At 37.9% G+C, this 14,930-nt stretch overlaps 1 protein-coding gene across 1 annotated transcript in view; it reads left to right on the forward strand.

The window, feature by feature from the left end:
• Nucleotides 1-14,930, forward strand: part of LOC137765868 (EGF-like and EMI domain-containing protein 1) — a 503,956-nt gene that overhangs the window by 60,937 nt on the left and 428,089 nt on the right. The window contains 1 exon segment of the mRNA XM_068545640.1: nt 518-622. Within this exon segment, the coding sequence (XP_068401741.1) occupies nt 518-622 (105 nt within the window).

Below are 14,930 nucleotides of genomic sequence, written 5' to 3' on the forward strand. Positions count from 1 at the left end.
GCTTGTTTTTTAGATTGTTTGGGCTACACAGTCATCTTCTCCATGGAGTTCCTTTATTATTAATTCCACTCCTTTTTTTTCTTTAATTTTTATTGGAGTATAGTTGATTTACAGTGTTGTGTTGGTTTCAGGTGTACAGCAAAGTGAATCAGTTATACATATACATATATCCACTCTTTTTTGGATTCTTTTCCCTTATAGGCCATTACTACGCAAACGCGAATGTGAATAAGGATCAGCTTGTTAAGATGTGGATTCTTATTCACTAGGTCCAGGGTGGGGCATTTCTACAGGCTTCAAGGTGATGCAGATGTTACCACGTACAGAGTTCTACAAGGCTTTAGACAGCAAGGCCTTAACGTGTAATGAAAACACTGTTTTCTATAGAGGGGCTATGGAAGAGCTGGTGGAAATTTCTAGATTATATCTATATTAGCAACTTGGTGCTTACCTTGAGGATTTTCTTTCTTTCCCTCAACTCTGTTCTCCCTGGCCTTCTTGTGTACCTTCCTTTTAGCTGTCTCTGCAGTGGGGACTTGTTTCCATGGGAAGAGATGCTCAGTGGGTAAAGTCCAGCAGTGCCAGTGTTCCGAGGGTTTTCAGGGACCCCGCTGTCAATACGGTGAGTCACCAACAAGACCATTGTATTATGATTTGGAGCTGTCTGCCTTGCTTTTAGGGGCCAGCCAACTTTGTCGATTCAGACTAATGGCAGGGTTATCCCTCTGGGGATTGGTGAGCATTTTAAAGGAGCCACTAAGCAAAAACCCACAATCTACAGTGTACTCAGCATCGCAAATTATGCTTTGCAGTTTAGTTTTAATTATTCACTATAAGAGTTCAAAGGGTAGCAGTAAGTACAAAATAGTCTATTTTGTAAAGGAAATGGCAGCTTAATAAGAAAACCTCTTTCTGACCTCAGATGTTAAATCTTTAATGGAGCCATGGTTTGGAAGTGCTGATACAGTATTCTTCTGTGAGATTTATGTGGTTTGTGAATGAACAAAGTGGAGATTAAGACGAATTCAGTGTGATGTGATATTTACTACTATTGTGTTCGTTGTTTTTAAAAAAAGCATGAAAAACCTGACACTTGCATTATTCTCGAAGTTTCAAAACTCGGTAACCTAGTTTTTAAGGTTGGAGCTTAATCAACTGTCAATTTAGGACAAGTGCATTTAACATGTTTCTTGTGCAGGAAATTTTCAAAATGGCCAGTGATTTATCTTTTACTGTATCTGCTATGAGATTGGGTGCTTTCAAAAGGATTTGTTTTGACTTGATCATCTGATTCTAGTCTCCAGAGAATGTGAATGCATCTGCATTTATCTTTTCAGGGCAGAGAAAACAAAACAAAGCAAAACCTATTATATAGAAGTTAAAGAAATAGGTGTACAAAGCGAACAAAAATAGTGTCTTCATTATCTTCTGCTGATACGTTTGCCTTCTCTTATCCATTACTTGAATCTTTGTCAGTGAAATTGGAACGTTGCTGAGGGCTCATCACTCATGTTCATTTGTCTCCTCTGCCCTTGGCGTAAGGTTCAGGCTCATGTTTTTCATGGGGCACCTCAAAGCTATCCTTCTTGTAAATTAATCTTGATATTCTTTTCTAGGTTGTTTGCTTTTTTTTTAATTTGTGAATTAAAATAAAGCTGTTTTTTAATCCCAATTTATTCTTTGACTATGGAAGACTAATTGTGAAACAGAGGTCTGAGCTCTGGAGTACATCTTCAATTGTTTCCATTATTTCTAAATGCTAACAGCAACTGTACGTTGTTCCATGAGACCAAATTATTTGCCCCTAAAGAAATTGTTTCAACTACATGCGCAACACTGGTTTCCTCATCTTGATCAGTATCTGAGATGGGCAATTACACGTAAATGATTCATTAAAAATGAAAAACATCAATTATTACTTTATTAATTCATTTGTTTTGGTAGAGTAAATCTTGCAAAACATCAAGTCCCTGAGGGGGAAAGGTAATTAAGGAGACATATGGTAATGATCATAGCCTCGAAATTACACCTGGATTAATTTATTCTTTATTTTTCTACATCAGTACTTGAATATTTTGATTATTCCAATTTCATAACTTTTATTTATAAAACTAATTAAAATGCTTTTTGAAATTCAAATAGTTAGATTTTGTATTTTTCAGTTTTGGGTTGGTGAAAATACTGGATTATTTTAAATATAGGCAGAATCAGTGTGTGTTTTCCATAAGTTTGTTTTTTTTTAAATTAAATTAAATTAATTAATTAATTAATTAATTAATTAATTAATTTTTGACTGCGCTGGGTCTTCATTGCTGCGTGCAGGGTTTCTCTAGTTGTGGCGAGCAGGGGCTACTCTTTGTTACGGTGCACGGGCTTCTCATTGTGGTGGCTTCTTTTGTTGCAGAGCATGGACTCTAGGCGCGCGGGCTTCAGTAGTTGTGGCACGCGGGCTCAGTAGTTGTGGCTCGTGGGCTCTAGAGCTCAGGCTAAGTAGTTGTGGCGCATGGGCTTAGTTGCTCTGTGGCATGTGGGATCTTCCCGGATCAGGGCTCAAACCCGTGTCCCCTGCAATGGCAGGTGAGTTCTTAACCACTGCACCACCAGGGAAGTCCCCACAAGTTTGTTTTTATACCAAGAAGTTCCAGAAGTCATGAGGGAAGGTGAACCACACAAAATACCATTCAGGAGTCTGCATTGCACTTTTAAGTACTGTTGTCCAAGTGTGTTTACCTTTAGATTTTGACAACGTTTCTTCTCTCACTGTAGAACTCCTGTTGAATGTAAAAAGACAAATTGATGAACCCTGAGGGATATTCAAAACTTGAAATAGAAGAAGTTCAGGCATCTCCTACGTGATATCACATTTCATCCAGCAAAATGAGCTATCATAAAGTATAGAAATTTAGGAGGGTTTGATGGGGGAATTTTGAAGACTTTCTAGGAAATCAAATATTTGGTGAGACAAATGGAGAACACAGTTAGGAAGGAATGGCATTAGCTGAGTCTTGAAAGTAGATCAAAAATGAAAATTAGAAAAGATTTTTTTTAAAAAGAATATAATTGGTAAGACATATACATAGTCTGTCAAGCAGGTGGATTATAGTCTGGAGGTACTGCCTATAGCTGATCTCTTATCCAGTGGCTGGATTTGAGGTCTGAATTATGAGTATATAAACTTTGGTCTGATTGACATTACTCTCTCTCCCTCTAGATATAGTATATATATCAAAATGAAAACTTAACGTTTTTCAAGTTATATAAACAATGATTCAAATGATAAAAATAATTCAAATTAAAGATTTTTTAATTATTAAAAACTAACAGTATATACAGTATAAGAAAGTGAAAATGTATAATCCTATTGCCCTCGGAAAACCATGTGGTCATCCTTTTATGTATATTTAATCATATTCATACAACATATGGAATTTTACATAACTGAGATCACATCTTATATAATGGTTTTGTCGTGAATGCCCCCTCTTTTTTTTTTCTTACATTACTCTTTCTTCTTTCTTCTTCCCATCCAGTATTCTCTCTCCTCCCTAGTAACAATCTTCTGAATACTCTTTTGTATATCTCTCTGGGCTCATGTACAAACAGCTGTATAATGTTCCATGGAATTGATATACCATAAATTTTTAACCACCCATTTATTGATGGACATTCATTTTGTTTGCAGCTTTTTGGCATTACATTAGTGCTGCAATAGTATGGTGGTTTTAATTCCGTGATACAGATTCCCAGCAGTGGGATTGTTGGGTTCAAGGAATATGTGTATTTTTAAGGATCAAAATATTCATTTAAATTATCTTTGAAATGTTTTGTGGGCCATGGTAATGACTTTACAAGCTTATCTGATTGGGATGGATTAAAACCTAGATGAGTGCCAATTATGTACTTATTTTTTGACATATTAACATAATGGAGAATCACTTGCATCTTCATCTAAAACCAGATATCTGATAGATTAAAACATCTAGGATCAGAGTTATTGTAAACATGGATTGCTCTCAGTATAAGGTAAAGTTGATTTTATTTGAGACGTATGGGAAAAATAAGTCAATAAAATAAGCCAGATGGCCTTTTAAAAATGGAGAAAAGAATCCAGTCCTAGAGAGAGAAGGGACGTGCTAATAACTGAGAGAAATGCTTGAAGTTGATAGTGATTCTAAAATTGCTGATCTACTTAACTCATTTGAAGAAATCTGCTTCTAATAAGGAAAAATGAAGAAAATGTATTTGGACAATTAGGAAGTAATGAAGAGCTTTCTAAAATAGCTATTGATTAAAGGAATCAAAGGGATTACTTTGAAGATTTGAACACATGCAAATCAAGCTAGATAGCTAGTGGTGAAATTTTCTCTTTTTTAATTCTGTGGATCCAGGCAAAACAACTTGGAGCTTCATTAACTGATTAATTTCACACACAAAGTCACTCCTTTTCTCCTCATTACTTATTCCATCTTCCCTTTTCCTGGTCAGAAGTCAGGTTAAATTGTAATGTGCCTAAGGGTTGGATGCTAAGACTCAGAGGTCTTCTTATTTCTTTCATTTATATATTCATTCATTCATTCTTCTAGTCAGTCTTCTAATTAGTCTGTAGATACTAATACCTCAGTCTGTGTGCTAGGCGCTGCAGATTCCAAAACAAATGTGATATCCTTAGTGTGGTGGGAAATAGAGACCAAGAAATCAGTGATTCTAATATAGCTCACAAGTGCTATGATGGAGGATAGTTCTTTTCTAAAGAAAACAAGAGAGGGTTGCTCTGTGTGATGCTAGGACATAAAGGAAGTTTTATGAAAAGATTTGAAAATACAACTTATTCTTAAAGATGAATAGAACAATAATATGAAATTTGGCATAGAAAATAGAATATTTCCAAGAGACATTAAAAGCACAGCAAGGGCTTCCCTGGTGGCGCAGTGGTTGAGAATCTGCCTGCTAATGCAGGGGACACGGGTTCAAGCCCTGGTCTGGGAAGATCCCACATGCCGTGGAGAAACTAGGCCCGTGAGCCACAACTACTAAGCCTGCGCGTCGGGAGCCGGTGCTCCGCAACAAGAGAGGCCGCGATAGTGAGAGGCCCGCGCACCGTGATGAAGAGTGGCCCCCACTTGCTGCAACTAGAGAAAGCCCTCGCACAGAAACGAAGACCCAACACGGCCAAAAATTAATTAAAAAAAAAAAAAAAGCACAGCAAGTTCAAGGAATATAATTATAATAATAATAATAATAATAATAATAATAATAATAATAATAATAATAATAATAATAAAAAAAGTAGTTCTCTTGGCTTCAATAAGAGATGCACACGGGACATGGCAGAAAACGTGGCTTTGCTTTCCTTAGCTTTTCTTCATCGTGCCAAACCAGCTCTTCCAGAACCTTATGCAGAGATGGTTACTGATTCTTCAAGGACTTTGCCTTCCCTAAGTCCAGTCCCTAAGTCCAGCAGGCAGTCCAGCAGTCGGGGTTTCATACAACCCTACTGGTTGGTGCTTTATTCCTATGCCAGAGTCCCCAAACATCTCCATTAATTCGAAGTGTGATGTTTACACACATTAAAAATGGAGTGTTGCTGGAATGTTGTCTGGTGACATGGAGAACCTCAGAAGTTCTGGGGTTGAGGTTGGGTCTCACCAATGACGACTTGGAGAAGTCATTTTATAGCTCTAAGCCTCAATGTTATCATTTGTAAAATAATAACAGCTCTAAAATTTGCCTGAGCACTTTCCTTGTACCAGGCACTATTCTAAACAATTTATATGGATTAAATTATTAATCCTTACAACAAGTCTATGAGGCGAACACTCGTATTTGTCCATATTTGTAGCCAACTGAAGCATAAAAACCTATCCAAAGTCAAACAGCTGGGAAGAAGGGCATCTGGGATCCATGTACAAGTGTTCTGGCTCAGAGTCTGCAAGCTTAACCTTCAAGCCATGGTCCCTTTATAATAATATTTGCCATAATTATGTCTGCCAGGTTGTTATTTGTGAGTCACTTGAGATAATGCATGTGATCCATAAGTTGGAAAGCATTACTCAAGCATTACTTCTTTTTGTTGACTGTAGATTCCCTGAGAATCTTTAGGGGAAGTGCACAAAGTGAAGGGAGAAAGGCGCCTGTGGTTGCTTTGCTTCCCATCCTGTGGGAAATCTGAGCAAACCTTGGGCGTTGGGTCACAGGTGTGATTTTAAGCCAACCAGTAGGTTCCAATCAAGGAGTCCAGTGAATTCTCTGCATGATATATCTATTCTATGCAGATACAAGATTGGACCAAAGAATTTTCTTAAAATGGCAAGTCCCCAAGAGCATTTCAAATTTGAGAGGTGGTACAGGTTGAATTGTGTTACCCCAAATTTGTATGTTGAAATCCTAATCCGCAGTAGCTCAGAGGTGACCTTATTTAAAAATATGAGTGTTACAGGTGTAATTAGTTGGGATGCAATCGTACTGAAGTAAGGTGAGCCCCTAATCCAGTATGACCAGTGTCCTTATTAAAAGGGGAAATTTGGACATAGAGGCATGCACACAGGGAGAATCTCATGGGAAGATGAGGGCAGAGATCAGGGTGAGACATCTATAATCCAAAGGATGCCAAGGATTGCCAGCAAACGATCAGAAGCTAGAAGAGAGGCATGGAAAGGGTTTTCCCTCACAACACTCAAAGGGAAGCAACCAGCTGACACTTTGGTCTCAGACTTCCAGCTTCTAGAACTCAGATAATACATTTCTGTTGTTTAAGCCACTCAGTTTGTGGTACTCTGTTACAGCAGCCCTGGCAAACTAATCTAGAAAGTTTAGAAAACATTTTCTCTTTATTCACAGCTTCATTTCAGCAGTAGGCCTACTGAAACGATGAAAATGGGGAAAAAGTGGCAGGGGGTTTATAAAGAGCAAATCGTGCTAAGAAAACTTGATGGCTTATTTTAATTGAATTATAAAATTAGTGTGGGAGGAAGATTTAATTTGGAAAAATGCAAAATCATTAACTGAACATGCCTATTAATCTGCAATCCTAAATGAGCATTACTAGGAGACAGTATGAGATGAAACACAGGTTATATTATGGAGATAAATTGATATGCCTTCTTAGCATGAGCTGACAGTATTATTTTGTTCATCACATAAAGATGCATTGCATTAGAGCCTTAAGCCCTCAGCAGGGTTCTAGCAAGTTTATATTAGGGCTGCGGCATTCTGCTTTACATAAATTGACAGAAGGATATGGCAGTATTGACAGGGATTGAGACAAGTACAGTAAAGGGACAGCTAGACCGTTTATGAGGAAAGTAAAGCAACAACCATTTGACATCTTCCTGTGAGCCTAGTAAAGGGACATCTTATTTGGAATCCATGAAGAAGATTTACTACCCTGACACTGATTTAAAACTAGAAGCCTTGACAGTGCTTTAACTAACATGCCCTTCTATGTATGCTTTGCATGGCCAGTGTTAGCAACTATAAGCTAGATGCAGTTTAAAAAAGACTGCTTGAGAATTGCCTGATATTGCAAGAATGACAACCTTAGAAGAGAATGACCTAGCACCATCCAGGGTTATTTGATTCTACAGGGTATAATTAGTGATGGGCTAGAAAAGATTGAAGATGGATAGTAATGACAATAATAGCTAACTCAGAAATCACGAGTTTCTACATGGTAGGTGCTGTCCTAAATGCTTTTTGCATGTCAGCTCATTTACTACTCACAACAATCCTGTAAGGTAAGTGCCATTAATAATCCCCTTTTACAATAACACACCAGGAGTAAGGAGAAATTAAGTAACCTACATGAGATCATACGTGTAGTAAATAATAGAGCCAGGGTGTGGGCTCAGGCGGTCTGGCTCCTGAGTTCGTCCTTTGAACTGCTGTGTGATGCTGTATCTTTAAAATGTAACAACTCTCCTGTTTATGAAAAATATAGTTGATATCATTTCCCTGAAAGCGACATAAGGGATTTATACTTTACTTTTAGTGTTTAAAACTGGTCAGTATGCTGAGAAAACAATCTTCTTACAAAAAGTATGAGCTAAATGATTTTCTTCACTTAAAGTTTTGCTCATTATACATACACGTATTGAGGGATTTTTAGAACCTGTGTAAGAAATACATAGCCCTGCTATTGAAAAGGCTACATTCTCGTTACAGAGATAGGAAAACAAATCATTATAATGTGATGAATGATGAATGGTGTTCTCAGAAATACACTAAAAGAGAGGCAGGGACCAAGTCATAGTGGGGAGCAGGACTTGGGGAATTATGGCCAATAAGATGCATATTAACGCCATGCCACTCATTATTGCCAAATTGGATCTCAACTCCTCAGATACATAATGCCGCTGAAGATTTTAACATGGACATTTTATGTGTAAAACTGTGTTTCAAAGATATAGCTATAATACAATGGAAAGAGGCTGAAAATCCAAAGGAAAAGAAAACTTTATGTCATTCAAATGGCCAAATCTTGCATGTAGTCATGTGTCATTTCTTCTTTTTCATTGCTTGCTGCCAAAAAGTTTTTGTTGCTGTTACCGGTATTTTAAATATCACACTTCTCTTATTTTATCAGATACATAGTAAAACTTAACAATGCCCTTTTTTATTTTTTTGACTATTTTTAAGCCCCATTTTCTCTTAAGAAACTTGATGAGCATAATTTGAAAGAAGAAATCCTGGATAAAAAATTTAACATGCTTTATGGCAAAAATCAATACCGTTCACTATTTTTTGGAATAGTGTAACTGAGTTTTTGCTTGCCATTTGAATTTGAAGTATATGGTGTATATGTGTGTGTGGAGGGTAAGATTTTACTCAAGGTTATTTATATCTGGGCAAAGTGAAGTAGGCACACACCAACAGCAGCACCATCAGTAATGGCCACTGGGATGCATCGCTTGCTTTGGGCAGTGCAACTTCATTTCTTAGTCATTTTTGAAACCATGCGTTCCTTAATCTACTGTAAAAGCCTACTAGTAATGGCTGTAGATGGAATGGAACATTCCACACTTCTCTATCAGAGTTTAGGCTGGTCAGTGTTAGAAATTACTAGTATGACAATCAATCATTAAAATTCCCTAGAGTGATTAGGGTGTTTTATGTTGGGTAAAGAAAAATGAAACTTCTCCACGAGATTCTCTGCTCTCAGGGCAGTCCAGTGAGACTGTGTTAGAGCGTAGGAGTAGGAGATAGGAGGAAGCACCTGATGGGTCTGCTACCTCAGTGATGTTCTCCAGACAGGAGGGTCCTGGGGACCTAGTTAACCTGGTCATGGGCTTTTCTGAGGGTTATTTAAAGGTATATTTCCTGAAACAGGCAAAGAAGAAGACTGGAGAAGATAAAGCCAAAAGTCAAATACTAAGGTAGATAAAGGGTGGAGAGTAGTGATAATCAAGAGAATTGAGAGACTAGATGATAGTGGAAGCTACAAATTTAGCTGCACAGATTCGAATCTTTTCTCAACAGGAACATCTGTGCAGGGCTCCCTCTTCCTTACTGGTCAAGCTAGTATAAAGCTGGATGTGCAGGACATAATACCTTATTATTATATTTTTTAAACATGAATAATATGCATTATTGTATTTCGTAAAATTTATTCTCTGGATCAGTGTTTCCATTGGATTTTAAGAAGTGTTGTAGGAAATGAAGTTTCTGTGTTTAAATAAGTTTGGGAAATTCTATGTCAAATAGTCTTACGTTATGTTCATTCCTGTAGGATTTCCCAGACCCTGCAGTGTACTAATGTGTATCGTGACTCCCTCAGAGGAGTATCTAGATTCCTGTGTTTCCCAAACACATGTGATCATATAGCTCTTTTATGGGGGTATCTTGAAGTATTATTATTATTTTTTAATACCTTTATTGGAGTATAAATGCTTTACAATGTGTTAGTTTCTGCTGTACAACGAAGTGAATCAGCTATATGTATACATATATCCCCATATCCCCTCCCTCTTGAACCTCCCTCCCACCCTCCCTATCCCACCCCTCTAGGTTGTCACAAAGCACCGAGCTGATCTCCCTGTGCTATGCGGCTGCTTCCCACTAGCCATCCACTTTACATTTGGTAGTGTATATATATCAACGCTACTCTCTCACTTCATCCCAGCTTCCCCTTCCCCCCTGTGTCCTCAAGTCCGTTCTCTATGTCTGTGCCTTTATCCCGCCCTGCCACCAGGTTCATCAGTACCGTTTTTTTTTTAGATTCCATATATGTGCGTTAGCATATGGTATTTGTTTTTCTCTTTCTGACTTACTTCACCCCCTATGACAGACTCTAGGTCCATCCACCTCATTACAAATAACTCAATTTTGTTCCTTTTTATGGCTGAGTAATACTCCATTGTATATATGTGCCACATCTTTTTTATCCATTCATCTGTTGATGGACATTTAGGTTGCTTCCATGTCCTGGCTACTGTAAATAGTGCTGCAGTGAACATTGTGGTACATGTATCTTTTTGAATTATGGTTTTTCTCAGAGTATATGCCCAGTAGTGAGATTGCTGGGTCATATGGTAGTTCTATTTTTAGTTTTTTAAGGAACCTCCATACTGTTCTCCATAGTGGCTGTATCAGTTTACATTCCCACCAACAGTGCGAGAGGGTTCCCTTTTCTCCACACCCTCTCCAGCATTTATTGTTTGTAGAGTTTTTGATGATGGCCATTCTGACTGGTGTGAGGTGACACCACATTGAGGTTTTGATTTGCATTTCTCTAATGATTAGTGATGTTGAGCATCTTTTCATGTGTTTGTTGGCAATCTGTATGTTTTCTTTGGAGAAATGTCTATTTAGGTCTTCTGCCCAATTTTGGATTGGGTTGTTTGTGTTTTTGATATTGAGCTGCATGAGCTGCTTGTATATTTTGGAGATTAATCCTTTGTCAGCTGCTTCATTTGCAAGTATTTTCTCTCATTCTGAGGGTTGTCTTTTCATCTTGTTTATGGTTTCCTTTGCTGTGTAAAAGCTTTTAAGTTTCATTAGGTCCCATTTGTTTATTTTTGATTTTATTTCCATTACTCTAGCAGGTGAGTCCAAAAAGTTCTTGCTGTGATTTATGTCATAGAGTGTTCTGCCTATGTTTTCCTCTAAGAGTTTTATAGTGTCTGGCCTTACATTTAGGTCTTTAATCCATTTTGAGTTTATTTTTGTGTATGGTGTTGGGGAGTGTTCTAATTTCGTTCTTTTACATGTAGCTGTCCAGTTTTCCCAGCACCACTTATTGAAGAGGCTGTCTTTTCTCCATTGTACATTCTTGTCTCCTTTGTCAAAGGTAAGGTGACCACATGTGCGTGGGTTTATCTCTGGGCTTTCTATCCTGTTTCATTGATTTATATTTCTGTTTTTGTGCCAGTACCATACTTTCTTGATTATTGTAGCTTTGTAGTATAGTCTGAAGTCAGGGAGCCTGATTTCTCCAGCTCCGTTTTTCTTTCTCAAGATTGCTTTGGCTATTCGGAGTCTTTTGTGTTTCCATACAAATTGTGAAATTTTTTGTTCTAGTTCTGTGAAAAATGCCATTGGTAGTTTGATAGGGATTGCATTGACTCTGTAGATTGCTTTAGGTAGTATAGTTGTTTTCACAATGTTGATTCTTCCAATTCAAGAACATGGTATATCTCTCCATTTGTTTGTATCATCTTTGGTTTCTTTCATCAGTGTCTTATAGTTTTCTGCATACAGGTCTTTTGCCTCCTTAGGTAGGTTTATTCCTAGGTATTTTGTTCTTCTTCTTCTTATTATTTTTTTAAAGTCTTTCTTTTTTTTTTTAAATTTTATTTATTTATTTATTTATTTATTTATTTATTTATTTATTTATTTATGGCTGTGTTGGGTCTTCGTTTCTGTGCAAGGGCTTTCTCTAGTTGCGGCAAGCGGGGGCCACTCTTCATCGCAGTGCGTGGGCCTCTCACTATCGTGGCCTCTCTTGTTGCGGAGCACAGGCTCCAGACGCACAGGCTCAGTAATTGTGGCTCATGGGCTTAGTCGCTCTGCGGCATGTGGGATCTTCCCAGACCAGGGGTCGAACCCGTGTCCCCTGCACCAGCAGGCAGATTCTCAACCACTGCGCCACCAGGGAAGCCCTATTGTTTCTTGATAATATTCTTCAAACATTATTATTTTGTGTGACCCAAATGCTCTGGAGGTTTTTTATGTGTATATGTATATATTTTACGTGTTAAAAACCATTCAGTTTTATTAGTTAACATATTAATTTCACAAATAGTCTAAATAAAACCTTTCACAATGTACTGTATGATCCTAGATCAAAATACAGATTACAAGAATTTAGAAGCATTCTTGATCTTCTGATATAATCATCTGACAATTGTGAATTCTATGGTTTACACAATAGAGGCTAATTATTTAGTAAATATGGACTTACATTACTTTTATAACCTTTTAGAAAAGGGTTACCTATATTTACCTTGAATATCTTTGAAGTTATCTGTATTTCAACCATGTCACCTAATACTAATTTTTATTGCTTTTATGAATATACATCAATATTTTAATGAACTGCCATCTTTTTATACTGAAAAAAACAACTGCACCAACTATTTAAAATTTAGAGCAATCCTTTTACTTTAATACAAAAATTTATATATAAATTCTCAAAATTGGAAATAAAAAACTGAAAGCTATTTTTTCCAATCTACTCAACTAATAATAACATATTTATATAATAGTTAAAAAACATACATTAACAGGGTGCTTTCCCATATGTTACCTTATTTAAGCCTCACAACCACTTTTTGAGGGAGTTCATATTATTCCCAAATTAGAACTGAAGTGACAGAAACTCAGAAAGCTTAATTGATGTGCCCAAATCACAGCTTGTTAGTAGCTGAGCCAAGGCTTTAACCTAGATCTTTAACTCCAGCGTTTTATGGTATTGTCTGTCCCACAGTTGCCTGGGGATAAGCAAGGCTTGCCATGGGCCCCAGGAGCATTTTTTTTTTTTTTTGGATGGCACTATGAACTGTGCTGGGCTAAGAAATAAAGGGGGCAAAGTGGGGTTGGGAAATTGTTTCTCATCTTTCTCTATTCTAGCCCTCATGCATTTTGCATAATTTATGTATTTCTTTTTTCTCCTCTTCATCCGTTAGAATTTAGTTCCATTGCTTCTCCTAGAAACAACTTCAAACTCAAGTATTCCTGGATACCTCTGGTCTAACTACAGTCAGCTCTCAGTATCTGTGGGTTTTGCATCTGCGATACAGAGGACCAACTGGACCAAGCCATTTTATTTAAGGAACTTGAGTTCCTGTGGATTTTGGTAACCTTGGCAGGGTCCTGGAACCAGTACCCAGTAGAGAGATGACTGGAGTAGCTTAACCTAAATGGTGACAGAGTTCTGGAAGTCAGCAGGTAGGCTGATCTTGTTGGTTAGGGGAGCTTTGAGGAATCCCTCTACATGTACTGTGTAGGCTGCTGTTCATCCAGAGGTGCAGAACTAGCTGTGTTGGCCCCCTCCCAGGCAAATACTAGATCTTGGCGGCAATCCACTCCTTCACTATTTCCGTCAAGTGAAAGAGCTCCTGCCATGTTTGTTCCAAGCCCATAATGCCAAGGTCTGGGTTTTTGACCAGGCATCATACTGCCTTTTACACCTACTGCCTTTTGCCTCCATATGTATTCTACTGTAAACTAACTTTCTTAATTTCTGTTTTATTAAATACATCTCCCTTGACAGTCACAATGCCCAAGGGCATAGTTACAATCATAATGAGTATGTTTACCATTGAGATAGATGCCCCAAATCAAAGGCTTATGAGAAAAGTAAAGTGTGTAGAAAAGAATTTAACCTTATGCAAAAAGACTTCTGCCTTTTGACCTCAGCTTCTGGGAGGTCATCTATATAAACCCTTGGAATAACATTATCTGATAAGAGCATTTTATTTTCCTGGGTGCCTTGGGTCACTGGATAGTCTGACAATATAACAATAGCCCCCAATATCACTGGATGAGGGCTGGACACATCTAGATAGTCTTAGGTTACCATGTGAGAAAGACCAACAACCTGATTTAGGGTAGAGGCTTCGGGTTACTTCCAGAGGGGCTGGAGACTGGAGACTGAAATCTGCCAAGTGGGCAGTCAGTCAGTCAATCATGCCTATGTGAGGAGTCTCAATAAAAACTCTGAACACAGGACTCGGCTGAGCTTCCTTGATTGGCAACATTCCATGTGTATTGTCACACACTGATGTCAGGAAAATAACACATTCTGTATCCACAAGAAGAGGACAGTGGAAGGTCCACTTTTGATACTTCCTGACTCCACCCTACCCTATGCACTTCTTCCCTTGGCTGATTTTAATACAGTAGCCTTTAATGATTTCTGTGAGTCCTTCTAACAAATTATTGAATATGAGTGTGGTTTTGTGAACCCTTTGAACTTGAAATTGGTGTCAGAAATGGTATGGTTCTTGTGGGGACTGTTCCCTGTAAATTCTCAGCTGGACTAAACTCTCTCAGAAGGGGGGTCACTTCTTTCTTTTCTTCTTCAGGAACAAAGTGCTTTTGGTCTTCGTTCTTCCTAGTGCGTGTGGGGCACAGGGAAAATTACGTAGTACTCTGTGGCTGCTCAGTTGTGCAGGATGGTATTGGATGAGGGCTTTCCTCATCACTGGTGAAGAACAATAGTGTCTGGACTGCCTAAGTGGGTTGGAAATAATGGTCTAACCCATCCATTTATTAAATCAGATGACAAACCACAGAAGGCAAGTGCAAAAATAACATTTTTATCATCTGTTAGTTCTGAACAATGCAGGAGACTGGGGGATGCGGGGGAGTAGAAGAATAAAGTACATGAGACCTGAAGTTTTTAAGAACCTGCCTGCATTTTTAATGAATATTTGTTGAAGTCATTGTAATGGTTTAAAATGGTTTTAAAGACTATCCGCTGGAGAATATTT

The sequence above is a fragment of the Eschrichtius robustus genome, chromosome 6 (genome assembly GCF_028021215.1).
Source record: "Eschrichtius robustus isolate mEscRob2 chromosome 6, mEscRob2.pri, whole genome shotgun sequence".
NCBI classification, from domain to species: Eukaryota; Metazoa; Chordata; class Mammalia; order Artiodactyla; family Eschrichtiidae; genus Eschrichtius; species Eschrichtius robustus.